General features: G+C 41.9%; 1 protein-coding gene across 1 annotated transcript in view; it reads right to left on the bottom strand.

Moving 5' to 3' along the window:
* Positions 1–15,325, bottom strand: part of LOC124120740 — a 47,164-nt gene extending 31,839 nt beyond the window's left edge. Inside the window, exon 1 of the mRNA XM_046483623.2 lies at positions 14,465–15,325. Coding sequence (XP_046339579.2) covers positions 14,465–14,713 — 249 coding nt within the window. The 5' untranslated portion in view covers positions 14,714–15,325. The remainder of the gene's footprint in view (positions 1–14,464) is intronic.
* Positions 15,326–24,484: the final 9,159 nt, after the last annotated feature.

The raw sequence follows: 24,484 nt of genomic DNA, 5'->3' as shown, positions 1-24,484 counted from the left end.
GGGGTATTGTCCACCAGAGAAAGATCTGACCCCTGTCTGTATCCTCACTTCAGGCTCTGGTTTCTCGGCTTTCAAGGTTTAGATTTATACTGAGTGCACCTGTTGCACATTCCTTGTGGGAAAATAGGGGAAGGAGAAGCGAGAATCACATTTTTTCTAAAAGTATGCCCCTACCTGGCCTAGTCCTGCACCATGACCGTGGAATATACCGCATCCGACGTAATAAGCGCCCAGGGCGCTCGCAAAATTAGAAATAAGAGGCTCTTATTGGAATATTATTTTGGTGAAAAAAGTTCGTAAATTTTGTGGTTTATGCTGACAGCCTGAATTGTTTATATACGACAGATATATTATTCCAGGATTTAACGCCCATAATTAAGGGTGCATATAACACACGAGTGCGTATTATACATGAATAAATAAGTCTTGTGTACATCGATCAATCGGAAGGGGTGCTAATTTAGATTGCTCACTAGCCAATATATCAGCAAATATCGCCATGGGCGCTTATTAGAGCGGGGCGCTTATTACGTCGAATACAGTATTTATTTTATGAAAAAATAATAATCTAGAAATGCATACAAAAGCAAGTCTAGCCAGCTCAAGCTAGCTCTAGCATAGGGAATTTTTTTATATTTTTAGAGTCAAGAAGGATATTGTGTAATATAAGATTTCAGAGACTAAATGTTAGTCTATACCTGGCCCTGCACCATGACTGTTGGGCTAACATTAAGACTCTGAAATCTAATATTACACAATATCCTTCTTGACTCTAAAAATATAAAAAAATGTCCTATGCTGATTTCATGAGGACTACATGACTGTGGAATATATTTATTTTATGAAAAAAAACCAATCTAGTTATGTATACCAGAGCTCCAGATAAGCTGCGTATCTGTGTAAAATACGCATCAGAAATGCAGAAATATGCAGTAAAATAAAATCCAAGCGTATCAAATACGCAACAAACATTACAGATACGCTACAAAAATAAAACGTTAGCGTATCATCAAAATATTGTGAAGTAACCCTGCGTATTCGATTAGCGAATCAGCAACTTATTTGGAAATTATAAACGGGCATTCCGTCAACCTTGTCAAACTCCACGATGACAGTTACATGATGATCATTTGCCATCACACTTTCTTGTGGAAGTATTGTGGTATTTGTGAGTCCTATAAAACTCTCGAACCCACACGACACCAGTTTGCAGGGACTAGATGAATAGTGTTTTTAAATATTTAACTTAAATACCCACATGTGTAAAAACTAGTGGGTAACAGAAATTTGAATACCCAGATAGAATTACTGATACCCAATGATTTTAAAATGCATGGGTAAAAATACCCACAACACCAAAAAACTTATCTGGAGCTCTGGAGAACACCCACCCATCAGCACCCTCAACGAGAAGACTCTGAAATCTCATATTACACAATATCCTTCTTGACTCTAAAAATAAAATAAAATTCCCTAGGCTGATTTCATGAGGACTACATGACTGGAATAAATTTATATCATGAAAAAAAGCAATCTAGATGTGTATACAAAAGCAAGTCTAGCCAGTTCCAGCTAGCTCTGTTCCACTATGAAATCAGCATCGGGGAAAATTATTTCTTTAATTTTAGAGTCGAGATGGGTGTTGTGTAATATAAGATTTCATAGACAAAATGATAGTCTTGTCCCTACCTTACACCACCATTGCCTACTCAAAGTAGCAAGTCTTAGGCTCCATCATATTGGGCAAGTCCAGATTACTGCAGTTTCAGTAAATAAAGTGTCAGGGTTCATTGTTTTATATTTTATGAAGATAAAAAAATAAACTGCCCTTTTCCCCATATGTTTATTTCAGAGTGAGTGAGTGAGTGAGTGAGTGAGTGAGTGAGTGAGTGAGTGAGTGAGTGAGTGAGTGAGTGAGTGAGTGAGTGAGTGAGTGAGTGAGTGAGTGAGTGAGTGAGATTTAAAGTCACGTCGGCAATATTTCAGCCATAATGTTACTTGAGCAAGTTATACAATATTTATAAAAACTGTCGACGGAGGACAGTATAATAACCAGCAATATATCACAGATTGACTTAAAACTAGTTGTAGAACATTAAAACTATCTGATTATTGAGGTACGACACTATATACAAATGGGGCTATAGATCGCCAGCAACAAAGTTAAAATCACCTTACTGGGGACCAAGGGGACTTACAGTACCTCTGCTACCTGCATGGTTCCCCAGCAGGATTTACACTTCCCCAAGTTACTGGTGATTATTGCGAGTTTAGCCAGAGCTTAAAAATGAACAAATATTCTGCAGTTAGAGACTAGATGTTAGTCTAGGCCTTTCCAGTAGCAGGTAATTAATCAGAGGAGCACTTAACCATAACGTGTTGATAGACTGCCAGAACTAACTCCTTGGTGCCTGGGGCCATCCTTTTCACACAGCACGTTCTGAATCCTGCTATCAGTCAGAAGGTAGTGACACCAGTATGTTAATTAAACCAGCATTCAAAGCCTTGGTCTGTTATTATTTCTTCAGGGATTTTAAGATTAGCTGTGAAAGTCCCAGTATCAACATCAAACTGTTGAAAATACAGTCTCACAAACAGACCCTAAAACAAAAATATCCGACAACAATACTTGGGCAAGTCTGGCGAGTTTGCAATACTTGGGCAAGTCTGGCGAGTCTGCAATACTTGGGCAAGTCTAGGGAGTCTGCAATACTTGGGCAAGTCTAGGGAGTCTGCAATCCTTGGGCAAGTCTAGCGAGTCTTCAATACTTGGGCAAGTCTAGCGAGTCTGCAATACATGGGCAAGTCTAGCGAGTCTTCAATACTTGGGCAAGTCAAGCGAGTCTGCAATACATGGGCAAGTCTAGCGAGTCTGCAATACTTGGGCAAGTCTAGCGAGTCTGCAATACTTGGGCAAGTCTAGCGAGTCTGCAATACTTGGGCAAGTCTAGGGAGTCTGCAATACTTGGGCAAGTCTAGCGAGTCTGCAATACTTGGGAAAGTCTGGCGAGTCTGCAATACTTGGGCAAGTCTAGCGAGTCTGCAATACTTGGGCAAGTCTAGCGAGTCTGCAATACTTGGGCAAGTCTAGCGAGTCTTCAATACTTGGGCAAGTCTAGCGAGTCTGCAATACATGGGCAAGTCTAGCGAGTCTTCAATACTTGGGCAAGTCTAGCGAGTCTGCAATACTTGGGCAAGTCTAGCGAGTCTGCAATACTTGGGCAAGTCTAGCGAGTCTGCAATACTTGGGCAAGTCTAGCGAGTCTGCAATACTTGGGCAAGTCTAGCGAGTCTTCAATACTTGGGCAAGTCTAGCGAGTCTGCAATACTTGGGCAAGTCTAGCGAGTCTGCAATACTTGGGCAAGTCTAGCGAGTCTGCAATACTTGGGCAAGTCTAGCGAGTCTGCAATACTTGGGCAAGTCTAGCGAGTCTGCAATACTTGGGCAAGTCTAGCGAGTCTGCAATACTTGGGCAAGTCTAGCGAGTCTGCAATACTTGGGCAAGTCTAGCGAGTCTGCAATACTTGGGCAAGTCTAGCGAGTCTGCAATACTTGGGCAAGTCTAGCGAGTCTGCAATACTTGGGCAAGTCTAGCGAGTCTGCAATACTTGGGCAAGTCTAGCGAGTCTTCAATACTTGGGCAAGTCTAGCGAGTCTGCAATACTTGGGCAAGTCTAGCGAGTCTGCAATACTTGGGCAAGTCTAGCGAGTCTGCAATACTTGGGCAAGTCTAGCGAGTCTGCAATACTTGGGCAAGTCTAGCGAGTCTGCAATACTTGGGCAAGTCTAGCGAGTCTTCAATACTTGGGCAAGTCTAGCGAGTCTGCAATACTTGGGCAAGTCTAGCGAGTCTTCAATACATGGGCAAGTCAAGCGAGTCTGCAATACTTTGGCAAGTCTAGCGAGTCTGCAATACTTGGGCAAGTCCAGCATGTCCACACTTGGGTAAATCTAGCAAATCTGCAATATTTGGGCAAGTCTAGCGAGTCTTCAATACTTGGGCAAGTCTAGCGAGTCTGCAATACATGGGCAAGTCTAGCGAGTCTTCAATACTTGGGCAAGTCAAGCGAGTCTGCAATACATGGGCAAGTCTAGCGAGTCTGCAATACTTGGGCAAGTCTAGCGAGTCTTCAATACTTGGGCAAGTCTAGCGAGTCTGCAATACTTGGGCAAGTCTAGGGAGTCTGCAATACTTGGGCAAGTCTAGCGAGTCTGCAATACTTGGGCAAGTCTGGCGAGTCTGCAATACTTGGGCAAGTCTAGCGAGTCTGCAATACTTGGGCAAGTCTAGCGAGTCTGCAATACTTGGGCAAGTCTAGCGAGTCTTCAATACTTGGGCAAGTCTAGCGAGTCTGCAATACATGGGCAAGTCTAGCGAGTCTGCAATACTTGGGCAAGTCTAGCGAGTCTGCAATACTTGGGCAAGTCTAGCGAGTCTGCAATACTTGGGCAAGTCTAGCGAGTCTGCAATAGTTGGGCAAGTCTAGCGAGTCTTCAATACTTGGGTAAGTCTAGCGAGTCTGCAATACTTGGGCAAGTCTAGCGAGTCTTCAATACATGGGCAAGTCAAGCGAGTCTGCAATACTTTGGCAAGTCTAGCGAGTCTGCAATACTTGGGCAAGTCCAGCATGTCCACACTTGGGTAAATCTAGCAAATCTGCAATATTTGGGCAAGTCTAGCGAGTCTGCAATACTTGGGCAAGTCTAGCGAGTCTTCAATACATGGGCAAGTCAAGCGAGTCTGCAATACTTTGGCAAGTCTAGCGAGTCTGCAATACTTGGGCAAGTCCAGCATGTCCACACTTGGGTAAATCTAGCAAATCTGCAATATTTGAGCAAGTCCAGATTTCTTCAGTTTCACCAAATGAAGGACCAGTGAGGATCTGGGTTAGAATAGGTCTTCAGCAACCCACGCTTGTCCTATTTCTTATTTCCATTGATTATACCCATTTAGATCCGGGACAGAATAGGTCCTTAGGTCTTTATGTACATTCTTAAGAGGCGACCAATGGGATCGGGTGGTCAGGCTCTGTGATTTGGTTGATGCATGTCATTGTATCCCAATTGTATGGACAGATACTCGTGATGTCAATCACTGGATTGTCTTTTCAGACTTGATTATTTACAGACCTCCGTCATATGGCTGGAATATTGCTGAGTGCGGCGTTAAACAACAAACAAACTAAATGGAGTGATTCTCAGGGAAAGACTTGAAATACTTTCATTTCAAAGACTAAATGTTAGTCATTTGAAAATGATAAGAAGTGAAAACAAAACAGGGGCTGGTAGGTTACTAAACTTTCTATCATGATATATCAATAGGTTCAATTGTTTTTGCCGCAGACTGTAAAGCCGTTCATTCTTACACTAAATAACACGTGCCTCTTCACCTACATGCCTCATTTTGTTACAAAAATAAAGTTTCTTGTTTTATGAGGAACTTATCCCCCTAGAAGAGCATGTGCTTAAACACTCAGTCTGACTGATTATGTGTGTGTGTATATATATATACACAAGATTAGTTAAGTATTTGTGAATTTTAAGACTCAGTTCTTTTTGGAAGGCTTGTTATAAATCATGTTTTAGTTCTCGTCTCACCTCTAAACTGATTTTAAGCACTTTTAAGAAATGACTTTTCAACAAAACATTTTTACACGTGAATCTGACATTTAGTACACACCCCTTCACAGTGTATCGGGTTTGCAGAAATGAACACTGGTTGCCATGCCCACAATGTGTGTCACCAAATAAGGTACATTAGAATCAAGTTTACTCCCATAGATTTGTAGCCTAGTAAGATATAAAATGAAAAATGAAATCTTCCCTCCCTAAACACCAAAACTATTTCATTTTAAATCACAAAAAAAACAAGAAACATTTTTTTAACTAAGGTGTTTCTTGGGATTTAACCAATAACTCTAAGAACTCGATATCCTTTACAAGTTCACAGAGCATTTTTATAAAAAATTTCCATTTTGGAACTAAAGTATCTATCCTAAATGAGCGACTAAAACCTGTGTCTTCAGTTGGTTGGTTGGTTTATTTTTTAACGCCGCACTCAGCAATATTCCAGCTATATGACGGCGGTCTGTAAATAATTGAGTCTGGACCAGACAATCCAGTGATTAATATCATGAGCATCGATCCACGCAATTGGGATCGAAGACATGCATCAACCAAGTCAGCGAGTCTGACCACCCGATCCCGTTAGTCGCCTTTTACAACAAGGATAGTCACCTGTTGGTAAGCATGGGTTGCTGAAGACCTATTCTACCCCGGAATCTTCACGGGTCCAGAGTACTGCCAGCTAGTTTGCATCAAAGGATACACATCTTAAGGTTCCAACTAGTTCCAAACCTTATAAACACATTCACATAAATGTTTATCCCTAACATGGTTGGTCAACAGAACCTAACCTTGTGATTGGTCAGCTTACCCAAACCCATGGTATACCACATTTAAGTCAGTATAAATATCGGTCCGGAAGAAGTGTCTTCAGACTTGCTCTCGCCTTCCTAGGAACATACTCGGTCCCTGGGAAGTCTATGTATGCTCCCCATTGTTGTATATATTTGTTAGCTACTTATACATATGATGTTCATGAAAATAAATCTGTGTATATTGTACTAGTCGTCTCTTGTTCTACCTGGCTAAGCTACCCCCTTTAGTCAGAACATGATAGTAAGTTGGTTGGTTGGTTTGTTGTTTTACGCCGCACTCAGCAATATTCCAGCTATATGACGGCGGTCTGTAAATAATCGAATCTGGACCAGACAATCCAGTGATTAATATCATGAGCATCGTTCCACGCAATTGGGATCGATGACATGCATCAACCAAGTCAGCGATCCTGATCACCCCATCCCGTTAGTCGCCTTTTACAACAAGCATAGTCGGCTTTTACGACAAGCATTGTCGCCTTTTACGACAAGCATGGGTTGCTGAAGACCTATTCTACCCCGGATCTTCACGGGTCACATGATAGTAAGCTGTGAACTGATTAATATGTGTCCACCCATCTCTACATAGTCATCTCATATTTACCACTTAAAACACCAATGGTGACCCTTTCCACACATAATCCCACAAGATAGAAAAAGGATACTCTATTCCCTTATCCACAGAGCTCTACCCAAATAACCTTACTCCACAGGGATTAACACACAAGTACCAACAAGCCAGTGTCTCCTGTAAACAACCAACCCTTCTGCTGACACTGTGACAAGTCTGATCTACCGGAGTTCTCACCTGAACAGGGAAGAAAGGTTGCAGGCGATATTCTCACCTGATTAATAAAGTGGGATCACACAGGTGTGTGCTGGGACATACAGGTAGGGGATAGAGCTGTTGCACCAACAATGGGCTTGAAAACATTTGGCTGATTTTTCCCGATCTACTTGATCTTAATTCTATCCCTAATGCCAAGTTAAAATGCTGGATCATACTTGCATGTATAGACATGACGATTTGGTTACAAAAGCACCTGTTACTATTATAAGTGTCTATTATATTTGTATAAGTGTACATCTTTACAGTAACATTTCAAATATTGACTATTTTTAAATTGTAGTTGGTTGGTTTGTTGTTTAACGCCGCACTCAGCAATATCCCAGCTATATGACGGTGGTCTCTAAATAGTCGAGTCTGGACCAGAAATCCAGTGATTAATATCATGAGCATCGATCCACGCAATTGGGATACAATGACATGGATCAACCAAGTCAGCGAGTTTGACCACCCGATCCCATTAGTCGCCTTTTACGATTTGATAAGTACAAAATGTTTCAAATATCATATTATTATTACTCCTTCATTTTATAAAAACATTTTGAGTACATTTCACATGATAAATAACCATCATCTGTTTCAATAAGCATAGTGTTCTTTACTCTGAATGTTTGAGTTCAGAGTGCAACACACCCTCTTACAAACTTGATCAATCTCCACACAAAATGCAACAAAGAGCAAGACTGTTTCACATTTCAACAAATGTTTACCCTCTGGTATATCCTCTTATCCCACACTAATGTGTTCATGGTGGGATAAAAGAAATGTATCACATGCTCCAAATACTTCCCATTAGCCTTGCCCAAGTCTCTAAGGCAATATTGATCAGTTTATATCATAATTTCTAGATTATATAAATAATAGGAACAAGTTGTACCTTGACACTGACGTTCTTAGATGAATTGTCCACTGGTCTAGACTTGCCTATTAGGAGGATAGAATTACTACACATTGGACTTATCTTTAGTACAGCCCTGGGGCAAGGCTACCTACCCATGTACAACAATGTTATCTCTCTTCTAGGTCATAACAAATTTACTGTTATATTTACATCACCACTTCACTACTGAACACAGCTAACATAATATTGGCTCCAAGAGCCTGTCAACTTGTGCGTTCCCTCATTATGAAGACCCGGGCTTAATTCCCAACATGGTTACAGTGAGTGAATGAGTGAGTATGGTTTTATGCTGCTTTTAGCAATTTTCCAGCAATATCGGGGCGGAAAATCCACCAGAAATGGGCTTCACACATTGTACCCATGTCGGGAATCGAACCTGGGTCTTCGAGCATGACGAGCGAACGCTTTAACCACTAGGCTACGCGACCGCCCCCAACATGGTTAGAAGATATGAAGCCTATTTCTGGTGTCACCTGCCATGACATTGCTGGAATATTGCTAAAAGACTGATAAATCCATACTCACTCACCTGCTTGATGAAATACATAGTCCCAGGAAACACTTAATAAAAAAACCACTCCAGATGATACAATTTGGCACGTCAAGCTATATTAAATCAGCATTAGAAAAAATATCACTTTCTTAAAAGTGAAATTTTGCATAAAAAATATCTCACGGCTCTTGTTGGTCTTATTAAAATCACACAGAATCAACACAGAATCAACAGTTAATATATGACTATGAAGATCCTCCATGAAAATCAAAAATAATTTCTGTGGCCTTACGCAGCTGGCATTTTACCCACGAGAACCGACGAACCTTGACTGCACTGAAACAAATGCCTACATCATACCTACACGACAATCCAGCTGTCATAACAGTAAAATCACATGCTGATTAAACACCAAGCCACCATTCAGGAATAACAATAGTCTGGCTGACAGAGCCACTGTAGGTTGTGGTGGAAGCAGCTTGAATGGAGTCATTTGGAGCCACCATGTTTGCAATCCAGGCATTTTGTGTACACTCTGAATGGGTGGCGTCTAAACAAGGTTTTATGTGCGTGTAAACTATCCTAATGCTTTGACACACTATTCCCTAAGTCATGTTATATAATGGAGGGAATGTACAAACATGGTTTAACAGCAGCACAAATTGTCAGTTTTGTGGTGGTGTTTTTTAATTGACAAAAAAAACACACAAAAAACAAGTGTATCTCCCATCTGCTCAGTTTTTTATTTCTAGGCCCAAATCAGAGAGATTGTGGGTAGAAATTGGAATAAATATTTTACCAATTGTCCATAAAGGCTTTTACTACAAGCTTTAACTTGCTGGGGACCGATTCTAACCTAGAATCCCCAGAGGGATTTGGGGATCCATAATTTGGTATTTTATCGAATAAAATAAATTGTTCCCTTAAATTCTTCAAAAGAAATAATTGAATTATGCTTCCCCAACGGGACTCAGCCCCCAAAAAGTACGAGAATCTGTACTTTACTAAGAAAGTGTTATCCCAAATATAACACTTGTTATATGCACGTTGTTGAAAAAATAAAATAAATTGCCTGCCACAAAACTACATTTTTGCAAGTTTTTTTTATTGTTTTCTTTTAAGTACACGCTCATAATTTTAATTAGAAAATATATCTGGATTTGTAGCTGTGGCTAAAAAATATCTGACACAAAAGTGGTTAGTCCCTTATGTTCTGTATGAAAAAGAAAAGTTGGATATATTATGTTTATTTTACACATCTAACTTTTTTCCTGAGCATCAAATAATGCTGGATATTTTTTTATATGACTGTACAATGTACATCAAAGTCGGATATCCTGGACTGAAGGTGCTACAAAGTGTCTCTTTGTTGAAAGAGCTTGGTGGGTGTATTAGGTCAAATTGAACAATTCAAAAATATGTGCCAAACATAACACTACTACGTTCCAAAAACGTAAACAAAACATCTTTGTTAATCCCAATTCAAATATTATTGGTGCCCCAGGATTTTGCCAAGAGATCGTGAGTATGGAGGGACAGGAAAGCGGTTACGTCATTCGAGGTTAAAGGTCACACCCGGAAGTTTCTCACGTGCTGCACGTCCTTGCGCATAGCAGTGCGACTAAAGTGTGACATTTCACGTGCGGTCCGTGCATCTGCAACCCAATAACGGGATGGCAGGTGTCGAAGTCAAGACGAGCCTCATCTTTTACCGAAAGCCGACAAACTCTGTCGCGGCAGGGAAGCGAGCACTGGTTGGTGGAGTGAAATTTAATAAAGACGATTTTGACATCTGGAGGTCTGCAGCTCGTGGAATCTGAGCCCCTTGTCAATTTCTGGACTGGTTTCCCACGGTCTAAAACTTCCCCCGACCCCACTATAACACCCCTCCCCCCCTTGGGTTGAGAGATCTTGGAAATGGGAAACGCATGTTTTGTCTTATCTTGAGTTCCCGTTAACCGCCTAAAGGGTAATATATCTGGCCCCATAACTTGATAATTTGCATGAAGCCTCAGCCTTGCTATAATCTGCCACAAAGCATGTTACTAAACAAACATTTGTGCATCGTTTTTATCCATGACGGACACGAAAGGCTGTAATTAATCAGCGGTGACTCAACTTAGTGAGACCGGAAGTTACCCTATGATAAATTATTAACGTTCACAACTTTGATTATATTAAACCAAACATGCCAAAAAGAATAATCCGAAAATTATTCGTGGTAAAACTGATTCATCATTTTGAACCTAATCAATGACACCCACGCATTATCAATATCATCAATTAATCTGTCATTCCTCAAGGGATTCTAAGCCTTATATCAACTCTAAATATGTTGACAATTTTAAACCTTCAACACAAATATAATCCCCGAACAAAGGAACGAGCAACCCTAACAGAACATTACTTAAATAAATTGACGGAGTTAAAATATTTCGTCAAATCTACCAGCAGGAACATTTGCAATGGCAATTTTAGCCTTACAAATATCACAACAAAATGGGCTAAGCCACTTCACGAATCAATGAAAAATGTCACGTAACCTCAATACCAAATAGCCGCAAAGAAAGAGTCCGGATCGACATTAAATGTTGACATGGTTTTTGTGTGTGGCAATGTGTGCCATTGTTTGTAGATCCAGGCCCCAAACCGCCGCTTGGTGGGAATACTGGGATTCTCACGAGCAAAAACTTCTTGGTCCCACAATATCTGGCAGGATTACACAAATAGAAATACAGAAAGACCGACACAGAAAATGAAAATATACAAAAGTCCGAACAGAAGCATTGATAAAAACATGTGCACAGAAAGTACATAATCAAATGATGTATTAATATTTCACATTTATTTCTCCTACAGATACAATATGACCTCGTTATTCAGACGACTACTTAAGCATCGTCATGGATTAATCAGCTTTGTATATGTGTAGTGGTTTCTAAACCAATAAACGCCCGAAAGGCAGGTGTCCTGATTAACAGGGTGTGGGTTACCGAGGTCTCACGTATATATGTAACACTAACAAAGCGCTGAACACTTTCAAATAACGATAGAAACAACATTATTAATAATTCATATTTTGCCAACTCAAGAACAATACAATCAGTAAATGGCAGATAGGTTACAATTTCATGTTCTAAATTGTATCGGATGGCTACTCCTTAGCAAACTCCACAGATAGGGAGTGCATCAATAATTTGGAATATATCCATATTGAAAAGGTTGTGATTACCTAGCGAGACTGCTTTTCTCAAATACCATTGTATTGATACATAACCCTATACAGAGATGCGAACGATATTAAAACATTAATCCTGTTAATAGGCTTCTAGCCTTTCAGTATTTTTATTCATGCTTGAGCGACCACAACCTTTCAATACCAATCTGATTACATTCCTCTACACCGATATTAAACGGGAATTACCAAGGATTCTTCAGCTCACATGGCAAAAATTGTAAGAGGTGATGACAGTAATACTGTTCAAAGCCCCGTAAACAGAACCCACTCAATCACTCTTGGACAAAATACTCGTAATCCTTATCAAGGGATCTGGTGGTCAGACTCGTTGACTGCGCGCTGATGTAGCTTGACGGACAGTTGCTCATCCTATCAATCACTGGTTTGTCAGATACAGATTCGATTACAAACATGGCTATGTGGGGCCTTTGACTACATAGGCGCTACACGTAAGGACATCATGCATGAATACAGATGGTTGGTTTGTTGTTTAACGCCGCACTCAACAATATTCCAGCTATATGACGGCGGTCTGTAAATAATCGAGTCTGGACCAGACAATCCAGTGATTAATATCATGAGCATCGATCCACGCAATTGGGATCGATGACATGCATCAACCAAGTCAGCGAGCCTTTTACGACAAGCATAGTCACCTTTTTACGGCAAGCATTGGTTGCTGAAGACCATTCTACCCCGAATTATATAAGAGTGATCGAGTTAAAATCAACTTGTCTACGCTGAGTTAGCGTGTGACCGTTGTTGAGATTTACTAAATTTCAGTTGTCAGTGTCACGTGATTTCCCATTCTCTCTCTCTCTATATATATATATATAGTTGATATATATATATATATATATATAGAGAGAGAGAGAGAGAGAGAGAGAGAGAGAGAGAGAGAGAGAATGGGAATTCACGTGACACCGACAACTGAAATTTAGATCTCAACAACGGTCACACGGTCAGCGGAGACAAGTTGATTTTAATTGGTGCAGACAAACGGAGGTATCACCATGACAGATGGTTATTAAAAGCCCCTGGTCACTGACCCCAGAAAGATCAAACAATTCTAAAATCTGAACAACGCTTCTCCCTGCACAAAAGGTCCTGAAAAACAGTGATTATATTTATTTTACTTCAACAGGACAAGATATCCATAATTGTTTCTATCAATGTGCAACTCGGCCACAATAGCCACATGACCCGTGAGGATTCGGGTGGAATAGGTCTTCAGCAACCCATGCTTGCCGTAAAAGCGACTGTGCCTGTCGTAAGAGGCCAGGCGACTAACGGGATCGGGTGGTCAGGCTCGCTGACTTGGTTGATGCATTTCATCGTAACCCAAATACGTCGATCAGTGCGCATGATGTCGATCACTGGATTGTCTGGTCCATTCTCGATTATGTACGCATCGCCGCCACAAAGCTGGAATATATTGCCGTGTGCGGCGTCAAACAACTAACAACCTAAACTATCTCGTCTTGCACAATATTTTATGGGGGACGTATTCTCCCTTTTTCGGTGAACAATTAAGAATGACACGTCTTCCCATTGAAACTCACACACTGTCATATCGGGCTCGTTACGTCAAAGCCAGTGCTCTCCATGTTACAAGTCGCCCTGAGCTATAATACCTTCGTCTGTCTCTTCCAGGATGACAAGCAAATCATGACGTAAACATATAACCCCCCGCTGAGGTCGACCACACACTACATACAACGGAGCTGAGCTGACGGGTATATTCTAAATCACTCGTGCACCTCGGTTTGATTTACAATCCACAAGCGATGGTTATATCGACTGTACAAAACAAGAATGCATGTCGTCTTGTGAGATCACGGATACAGCCTGTCACGGCAAGCAGATACTGAGGTAGTCATTTAAACGGTTTATCCCACCCCACTTCATCAATAACCCCCACCCGACCCCTTCCCTATAGCTAGCATACACACAGTTGTAAAAAGTAACTGTCAGGTTTGTGAGTTTAGCCCTTGTGACAATTGAAACGTCAAGGACTGTACGCTAAGCTCATGACAATTGCAGTAAAATACGTGTTTATACAACGTCTAGTGAATAATACATTTATTCTTATCCTCAAGGCGTATCACCACAAATTATTTTCAACAATACACCGTTTACCTGAAGGCTCTCTCGTAATGGATACGTGGCTATCGTCTTGCTGTTGCCTCAGGGATGATCCAACCTTAGAAAACTACCTAATAATTTTCCGAGAATAAGAGTTGCCATAGTGATACTAATACTTAAGTCACCATATTAGTCAGGTCTCGTTTGACGGAGTAAATAAAATATCATATCTAAATTCGGAACCGATTTGATCCATACGAGTGCATTTATGACTCTCATACGCAATAGTGAATCTCTAGATGTCAAATTGAAAATCTGGCCGATAAAAACAATATTCACATATAAACCTGAAAATTGCCATCAAGTGCTGAAAATATAGCGAAACTTTCCAAGCGTGCGTTGATGTCTATTCCTATCGCAGACTCTGGTTTAATTATAAACAACACACATATCACTTACCGCTATGGCGTTCACGTATGTTGGCGTGACTTGGGTGAACTCGGTAGATTCCGTCAGTGTCTTCATATTAAAGTACAGACCGCCGATTACAATTCCAAGCACAAGAATAACCGCACCTAGAACCATAAATATCCACAACCTCCCGTCACACTTTGATTTGCTTCTTCTGTAAATCCTCCTGCGTCCATTGCTGCCTTCATCGCTCTCTCCATCCTCCGAGGATTCACTGGGGGGTCGTTTTTCATCCATTTTCGACAATCACAACTTTCTCCTAAGTTTCAGAAATACACAGACATGCTAATCCGAGTACGTATGCAGTTTCATGCATGTGTGGATATACTGAATATATACCGAAGAAAACTGCTTTGTACTTGTGTGCAAGTCTCGGCTTTCGAAGTTAAGACGCTCTGTTTTAACTGCTGTTGCAGATCGCCTGGCTTTGTGCGAGACCCCGTCACCATGTGTCGTTGAGAGATAACAGGATCTCTTATTACTCCGTCCTTTCAAAACTCCCTTCTGTTCCCGACAGGCAGCAAACAAACTTGCAGTAAAGGTCACGTGTTCTAACCGTAAATCCTGACGACACTTTCCCCAAGTTATAACACAACTCTCCACGCGTTTCTTAAAGTAAGACTCCAGAATCTTTGCCAACAGAACGCTCCTTCTCACGACCGGTCCGAGCGTGGTTAAACGTCCGAATACCTTTACTGACCGCCTGACTCGCGTATCACCCCTGTTCCCATTTCATAGCCAGTCATTCGTGTCGGCCCTCGCGACTGGCGCAAGTTATCGTCTGCCGTCAACTTCAGCACGCTCTGGGCTCGGGGACCGCACGTGGCTGTTTATGTCTCGTCACGCGCTCGTGACTTCGCGAGATCTGAGAAAGGTTGAGGGGTGAAAAAGTTTGTTTCAAAGTTTGTGAGCAGTCGCTGGAGTTTCTTTGTTTAAAGCTTTCGCCGAGTTTGCCAAGGATTTGTTTGGTGTTTTTTGGTTCACATTCAGACCTCGCGGTTTCTTTGTTCGGCGCATTTAGATGTAGACTGCCGATGTTTCATGGGTCATTGTGAGATGAGGAAGTTTACGTGCGATTTTTTTTTATCCACAAATGCGCCCATTTGCCCACAAGCATCGTAGCTTGAATGTTGCTGAGTGCGGCGTTAAACAACAAATCAACAACAACAACAACACAAGCATCGTACATAATAAAGACAGTTCTTATCTAGAATGTACAATCAAATATATCCATGTATGAATCTACTTCTCACTATAACGCAAAACTTTTATTCGCCGAAGACCCGGGTTCGAATCCCGACATGGATACAATGTGTGTAGCCCATTTCTGGTGTCCCCCGCCGTGATATTGCTGGAATATTGCTAAAAGCGGCGTAAAAACAAACTCACTCACTCACTCACTATTATAATGTAAACTAAAGACAGTAAAGACAAGAAATTTTATGGATGGCAACTTTTTTTTATTTTAATGTCATCCACAAACTATCCCGTCTTTAATGTTACTTACCTTCTGTGAAATGACAATCAAACAGTTCATGTAGTGGAACGTTAATACAATATCTGTCACCCTGTCAGTTACCATTAGGGGGCACGGGTGGCCCAGTCGTCTCAGGCGCCGCGATTCGCTGTGCACAGTTGCGTCTCCTTGACACGCAAGAAACCTATGATTGTGGGTTCGAATCCCGGTTCGCCCCGATTATGTTTCTAGGTTTGTTAGCACCATACCCGTGCTCGTGACTTTCACCGAAGTGGTAAACGTCCAAGACCTGCATCACTTCGGGCTTTCCTCCCACATTAAGCTGACACGCCGTGATATAACTGGAATACTGTTAAAAGCGGCTTTAAACCCAACTCACTCACTCACTCTGTCATTATTACAACACAAAGTAATGCAATACCCATTTTCACGTAATCGCGCACGTGGGGAGCATGTCAAGAGTGGTTATTCTAATTTGACACCTTGACCAGGCGGATGTGTAATTGCGTCACGTGCGTCCACATAGTGTCAGTGTTTTACCCAGATAGGATTACATGACAACAGATGGATTACGTGTGGGAGGAATTAACGCTAAAGCTTAATCTCCATGCCATCTGTACGATTTATAGCGTTTCGGGCGATTCTAATGTTTTAATCCATGTCAATTAAACGTCAGTGTTTTAAATCCTTTCCCCTCCGCTGTAAATACCGTTAAGAAAACAGATGTTTGCTGTATAAACACAAATAACTTGAGCCAAACTTTGATAGGTACTTGGAGTCTGAACAATCTCACAATGCTGTTTTCGAAACGTTGAAATTTCAGACGTGTTACAAACATGCACGGGTAATCTTTAAAGGCTGACCGCCTCCGTGGTCTAGTGGTAGAGCGTCCGCCCAGAGAGCGGAAGGTCCGGGGTTCGATCCCCGACCGCGTCATACCAAAAGACGTTAAAAGATGGTACTTATTGTTACCCTGTCTGGTGCTCGGCATTAAGGGGCTAAGACAAGGACTGGTCGGCTCTGAGTCAGTATACTGTGTCTGAGTGGGGTATTCATGTTAAACTGCGGCATGGTATCTCAGTGAGCTAGCACTATAAATCGGCATCAGTCCGGACTAGTACAAGCAGCCACACACACACCCGCTATATAAGTGGAATAATCTTGGACGCGACGTTAAACCCCATTTCACCTCACCTTAAAGGCTGGGACGGGTAACTCGGGTAGGGTGGGTACTGAGTAGGACCCTGGTACCCTCAGGACTACCCGGACCCGTGGTTAGTCACGTGGTGTATTGTTTAATGGCAGAAACTCACAATAGCTCAGTGGTTACACTACAAGTCGCTAATGTTCGCATTTCTTTCTGACGATGCACACATTCCTTTTGACTTGTATATGTCTGAGTGAAGATTAAGCTTCAGTCAACTTCAGTGTACTGATCGTCTGATACATGTATCCAAATAGTTTTGGCCAGGGCTGCGGAAAAATACGATTCCCAATCAGACATTTTGTTCCCAACTCTTGAGACTTGCAGTGGGTACCAGGGTAGGGTCGGGTAATAGGGGATAGGGTACCCGGGTAGTACATATGGACGCGTCTCAGCCCTATAATCCTCCACCTACTATATAATTTGGTAGAAAGTTCATCATACAGTCTTGCTTGATAACGGTACAAGCAGAGACCTAGACTAACATCTAACAGTTGTTCAGTTGTCTTAATAAAAATATAATAAAAGGGAGCCCAGTTACTCTCATCATTTTCAGATACTGCAGTAATCTAGACTTGCCAAACATTATAGACTTGCATGGGCTGTATTTGATATATATTTGTATCAGGGTCTGTAAGAGTGAGTGAGTGAGTTAATGTTTAACGTCACATCGGCAATATTTCAGCCATATCGTGACGGGAAGTTATACATTTTTAATACATATACGGAAAATTAATATAAACCTGTCATCGATGGACAGTAACATTACTAGAGTATCACAGATTTTTCATTTTTAAACTAGCATACAACCATTAAAAGAAATCACTATAAGTAACGTTACATTATAAAAATGGGCTATAGATCGCCAGCAGTTGAAGGTAGATCGCCATGCTAGAGACCATGGGGACTTACAGTAGCTTTGCTACCTGCATGGAACCCAGCCGGATTTACATCATCCCTTCCGCTGTAAGACAGACTAGCAGAGACCATATATACCGGTCTGAAAATGAAGAGAAATGAAAATGTTATACAGTAAACTACGGTTATAACGAACACGCTTATAACGAACTAACGGATATAACGAACTAACTTTTTAGTCCCGACTATATGCTGTAGTTATGCTGTATATATGCTTATAACGAATTACGGTCATAACGAACTAAAATTAGTAGTCCCTTTGAGTTCGTTATAACCGTAGTATACTGTATTTTTATTAAGATAACTGAACAACTGTTTTTTTCTGTACGATATGTTCATTTCAGAGACTAGATGTTAGTCTAGGTCTTTGCATGTACTGTTATCAAGCTCTGGTATAAGGATCCATGCCGAAACGTCGTTATTACAGTACAGTAAACTACGGTTATAACGAACACGCTTATAACGAACTAACGGATATAACGAACTTACTTTTTAGTCCCGACTATATGCTGTAGTTAAGCTGTATATATGCTTATAACGAATTACGGTTATAACGAACTAAAATGAGTAGTCGTTATAACCGTAGTTTACTGTACATGTTTCAGCCACGGGAATACGAGCATCCACAGGAGGATAATACGTTGAAGGTTTATCAAAGGGTTCATTGTCGACATATACCTACAGTAAACTACGGCTATAACGAACACGCTAATAACGAACTAACGGATATAACGAACTTACTTTTTAGTCCCGACTATATGCTGTCGTTATGCTGTATATATGCTTATAACGAAATACGGTTATAACGAACTAAAATTAGTAGTCTCTTTGAGTTCGTTTTAACCGTAGTTTACTGTATAACAAAGAAGTTGTTATTCATAAACATGTTTCTACTTTGTCGGCCGTCAACTTCTACGAAATGCCTCCAGCAAACAATAAAATGATGAAATCTAAACTTTGATTAAAAGATAACAAGATTCATTAAGCATCTCAAATTACAACCCCGTGACTCATATACCGAATTACCAAGAGCCTCAGAAGGGATATAAAATAACCTGTCGATGTATATTCGGAAATGTATTCCACTGGCTGTGGCCTGACACGTGTACCCGAGACGGCAATACACGCGGCTGAACCGTAGTGATGTATATATCAGCTCGTGATGCGTGTCTATATCACCCATCTGACAGCTATGGACAACAGGTGCGAGGCGGGAAGCCCGAGAAACAACCATCATGCTTCACGGGATTCAGGTGGGACGACGACAGGGTAGCCAGGCCGGGTGCGTTTGTACGATACTGCCTTTGGTCGGGAACAGTGAACAGCTCTGTGGTTTCAGAATGAGTGAGTTTGTATGAATTTACACCGCAATTAGCAATATTTTTTGCAATATTACGGCTGGGAATATCAGACATTGGTTTCCCCCAATTTACCCATGTGACGAATCGAACCCGGGGTTTCGGCGTGACGAGCGAACGCTTTAACCACAAGGCTAAACACACGCCCCCATGACTTTAGAGTGAGTGAGTGAGTTGGGTTTAACGCCGCTTTTAACAGTATTTCAGTTATATCACGGTGTGTCAGCTTAATGTGGGAGGAAAGCCCGAAGTGATGGAGGTCTCAGACGTTTACCACTTCGGTGAAACCCACGAGCACGGGTATGGTGCTGACAAATCTAGAAACATAATCGGGGCGAACAGGGATTCGAACCCACAATCTTAGGTTTCTGGCGTGCCCAAGGGACGCAACTCTGCACAGCGAATCGCGGCGCCTATAGACGACTGGGCCACCCGTGCCCCCCATGACTTAAGAGCGTTAGTAATGTTGTTTTATACCTCAGTGTGTTTAATAAGAAAACAGTTGTTGGGAGATCGACTATCTTATATTTGATAAAACTGTTCTACGTTAATTGAAAAACGAACCCGTTTTCGTTATTCAGAAGTAGTTGGTTTGTTGTTTTGTTGTTTAACGCCGCACTCAGCAATATTCCAGCTATATGACGGCGGTCTGTAAATAATCGAGTCTGGACCAGACAATCCAGTGATTTATATCATGAGCATCAATCCACGCAATTGGGATCGATGACATGAATCAACCAAGTCAGCGAGCCCGACCACCCGATCCCGTTAGTCGCCTCTTACGACAAGAAAGTCACCTTTTACGGCAAGCATGGGTTGCTGAAGACCTATTCTACCCCGGATCTTCACGGGTCCACCTTTGTATACTATAGCAGTTATCATTTCCCGGGGCCACGGGCAGCGGTGTTGCGTCCCCTGGACACGCCAAATGTGTTTGTTTGTTTGTTTGTTTGTTTGGTTATCGCCGCACTCAGTAATATTCATGCTATATGACGGCGGTCTGTAAAAAATAGAGTCTGGACCAGACAATCCAGTGATTGACATCATGAGCATCGATCCACGCAATTAGGATCGATGACATGTATCAACCAAGTCAGCGAGCCTGACCACCCGATCTCGTTAGTCGCCTCTTACGACAAACATGGTCGACTCTTACGGCACGCATGGGTTGCTGAAAATCTAAATTCTCTACCTGGATCTTCACGGGTGGGACACGCCAAAAACCTATGGTTGTTGGTTCGAATCCTAGTTTGCGACGATTATGTTTCTAGGTTTGTCAGCACCATACCCTAGCTCGTGTGTTTCACAATAAAGTGGTAAATGTCCAAGACCTGCATCACTTCGGGCTTTCCTCCCACTTGAAGCAGACACGCCGTGAACTAACTGGAATACTTTACAACACTCACTCACAGTTATCATGTGTGGGGGGCACGGGTGTCCCAGTCGTCTAAGGCACCGCAATTCGCTGTGCAGAGTTGCGTCCCTTGGGCACGCCAGAAACCTATGATTGTGGGTTCGAATCCCGGTTCGCCCCGATTATGTTTCTAGTTTTTTCAGCACCATACCCGTGCTCGTGGGTTTCACCGAAGTGGTAAACGTCAGAGACCTGCATCACTTCGGGCTTTCCTCCCACATTAAGCTGACGCGCCGTGATATAACTGGAATACTGTTAAAAGCGGCGTTAAACCCAACTCACTCACTCTTTATTAAAGAACCTGTCCTACTCTGCTGTGTGTTTGATCTAGACTTGATTTGGCTTTTAGTAAAAAATGTAACTGTGTGCTTGACAGTATTACCTAATATCCCGAAAAAGACAAATTCGCCAAAACGCAGCCATAGTTTTCGGTGTCAATTGTCACCAAGTGTGCAGGTCACGTCGGCTTTCTTCAAATTCTTGATTTTATCTCCGGGGTGAATAATTTTTCACGACTCAGCAAGCCAGACGGTGTATATTGTATTGCATGTCAAATACACAAAGACAATCCCAGCGGGCGGAGCTCATTCATCGATCTTTAAATAGGTATCTGTCGACAATGAACCCTTTGATACACCTTCACTGTATTATCCTCCTGTGGATGCTCGTATTCCCGTGGCTGAAACATGTACAGTAAACTACGGTTATAACGAACTCAAAGGGACTACTAATTTTAGTTCGTTATAACCGTAGTTCGTTATAAGCATATATATACAGCATATAGTCGGGACTAAAAGTTAGTTCGTTAAATCCGTTAGTTCGTTATAACCGTAATTCGTTATAAGCATATATATACAGCATAACTACAGCATATAGTCGGGACTAAAAAGTTAGTTCGTTAAATCCGTTAGTTCGTTATAACCGTAATTCGTTATAAGCATATGTACAGCATAACTACAGCATATAGTCGGGACTAAAAAGTTAGTTCGTTACATCCGTTAGTTCGTTATAAGCGTGTTCGTTATAACCGTAGTTTACTGTACCTGTAGGAATTGCGTTGTTTGTTATGTCAGTGGACCGCATTCAGCGAGGAGGGAGTCCACGTGCTTGTCGTGCACAGTAAATGCAGGGTCGACAACATGTGGGCAGTAGGTAACACCATTAGGGCCACAAAATTACTTTTTTATCTTGAAAATTAAACTCTTTCAAAGGTATTTAGAAGTGATACACTTGAGGAAGAGGTGAGGTGAAATTGGGTTTAACGTCGCGTCCAAGATTATTGCACTTATATAGCGACGTGCATGTTCGTGTGTGTGTGTGTGTGTGTGTGTGTGTGTGGTTGCTTGTACTAGTCTGGACTGATGCCGATTTATAGTGCTTGCTCACTGAGATACCATGACACAGTTTAACATGAATACCCCACTCAGACACATTATACTGACTCCGAGCCGACCAGTCCTTGTTTTAGCCCCTTAAGGCCGAGCGCCAGACAGGGTAACAACAAGTACCATCTTTTAACGTATTTTGGTATGACGCGGCCGGGGATCGAACCCCGGACCTTCCGCTCTCCGGGCGGACGCTCAACCACTAGACTACGGAGGCGGCCCACGAGGAAGAGAATTTATGGATGTCAACTTCTTTATTATGAGGAACACAACGTTTCGGAGTATATGCTCACTCCTTTATAAGGTGAAATTTCAAGTTTTTACCTGGCAATTTGATAACTTGAATTTTCTAGACAAGTTCTGGAAGCATAACTTATCTTGAATTTTTAAAAAAATATTGTAATGGCATTGTGTAGTTGACAGACAGTGGCCCGGGAGGGTCGGACGTGAAACAATACATCATTTTTATTTATTGGGTTGGGTTGGAGGGGGGTGGGTAGGAATCATTCACCACGAAGTCTTAGTAACCGACAGTCCATTGTTTTTCTACAAAATTCTGAAAAAACTATTTTACCCACATACTGTTTAGCCGGTCATTCTGGGTGCCCTGAAAAAATGCGCGGTAAACAAAAACAAATGAGGACTCCTACTTGTGGATTTTGTGAAGGGTATTTTGCTACTTTATAGCCAAACAGTACTCCACAGAAATTAATGCACTAATACGTTAAATGTTGATGTTGACGAATACCTACGACATTACGAAGGGAGAGTGTGCACAATTATTTACGGTCTAAACGTGCAGCCATTGGATATACAAATTACGCAGCCATGTTAGGTGAGGTTGAATGGGGTTTGACGTCGCTCACTTAAATTAAGATGTACATGATGGTTGGTTGGTTTGTTGTTTAACGCCGCACTCAGCAATATTCCAGCTATATGACGGCGGTCTGTAAATAATCGAGTCTGGACCAGACAATCCAGTGATTAATATCATGAGCATCGATCCACGCAATTGGGATCAATGACATGCATCAACCAAGTCAGCGAGCCTGACAACCCGATCCCGTTAGTCGCCTTTTACGACAAGCATAGTCGACTTTTACGGCAAGCATGGGTTGCTGAAGACATATTCTACCCCGGGTCTTCACGGGTCACGATGTACATGATGTACATGAACGCGTATGTGTGCGCGCGCGTGCGTGTGTGTGTGCCTGCTTGTACTAATCTGGACAAATGCGTGTTCTATAGTGCTAGCCTATACTGACATACCATGGCGCAGTTTAACATGGCTGTCCCACTCAAACACAGTAAACGGACTCCAAGCCGACCTGTCCTTGTTTTATTTCCTTATGCCGAGTGACAGGCAGGGTAACAACAAGTACCATCTCCTAACAGCTTTTGGTATGATGCGGCCGGGATCGAACACTTTCTGTTATACCACAGGTTGGGAGATTTATATGAGAGGAAGTGCTTCAGTGTGAATAAAATAAGGTGTTGAGAGACAATGATCGGGGCGACCCCACGGACAGCGGAGCCTAATACCACAAAGGGACGCAACTCTGCGACGACAAAAATATTATTATTATTATAATATACTCCCGCGTTTAAATAAAATTGTGTTCACATGTCGTTAAATCCAAACTCTCATCAAGTCACCGGGGGCACGGGTGGCCCAGTCGTCTAAGGCGCCGCGACTCGCTGTGCAGAGTTGCGCCCCTTGGGCACGCCAGAAACCTATGATTGTGGGTTCGAATCCCTGTTCGCCCCGATGACGTTTCTAGGTTTGTCAAGCACCATACCCGTGCTCGTGGCTTTCACTGAAAAGGTAAATGTCCGAGACCTGCATCACTTCGGGCTTTCCTCCCACACGCCGTGATATAACTGGAATATTGTTAAAAGCGGCGTTAAACCCAACTCACTCACTCATTAGTCACCGCTCTGTCCACCTTTGTACGCTTCAGTTGACCTAGTCCTGCACCATGACCGTGGAATATATTTATTTTATGAAAAATAATAATCTAGAAATGCATACAAAAGCAAGTCTAGCCAATCAGCAGGGGAATTTTTATTTTATTTTTAAGAAGGATATTGTGTAATATAAGATTTCAGAGACTAAATGTTAGTCTACAGTTGACCCTATTCCGTTCAAAGAGATCCGATCATCGCGATAGTCAAAAAGCAATGTAATTGTTGTCGAAAGCATGGCCCTTTCTCTGTTGGCCCTTCATGTCGATTCTGGTTACAAGTGATTG

This window comes from Haliotis rufescens, unplaced genomic scaffold, assembly GCF_023055435.1.
Source record: "Haliotis rufescens isolate VD_foot unplaced genomic scaffold, xgHalRufe1.0.p SCAF_14, whole genome shotgun sequence".
Lineage (NCBI taxonomy): Eukaryota > Metazoa > Mollusca > Gastropoda > Lepetellida > Haliotidae > Haliotis > Haliotis rufescens.
This window is presented reverse-complemented; position numbering and strand designations above follow the sequence as displayed.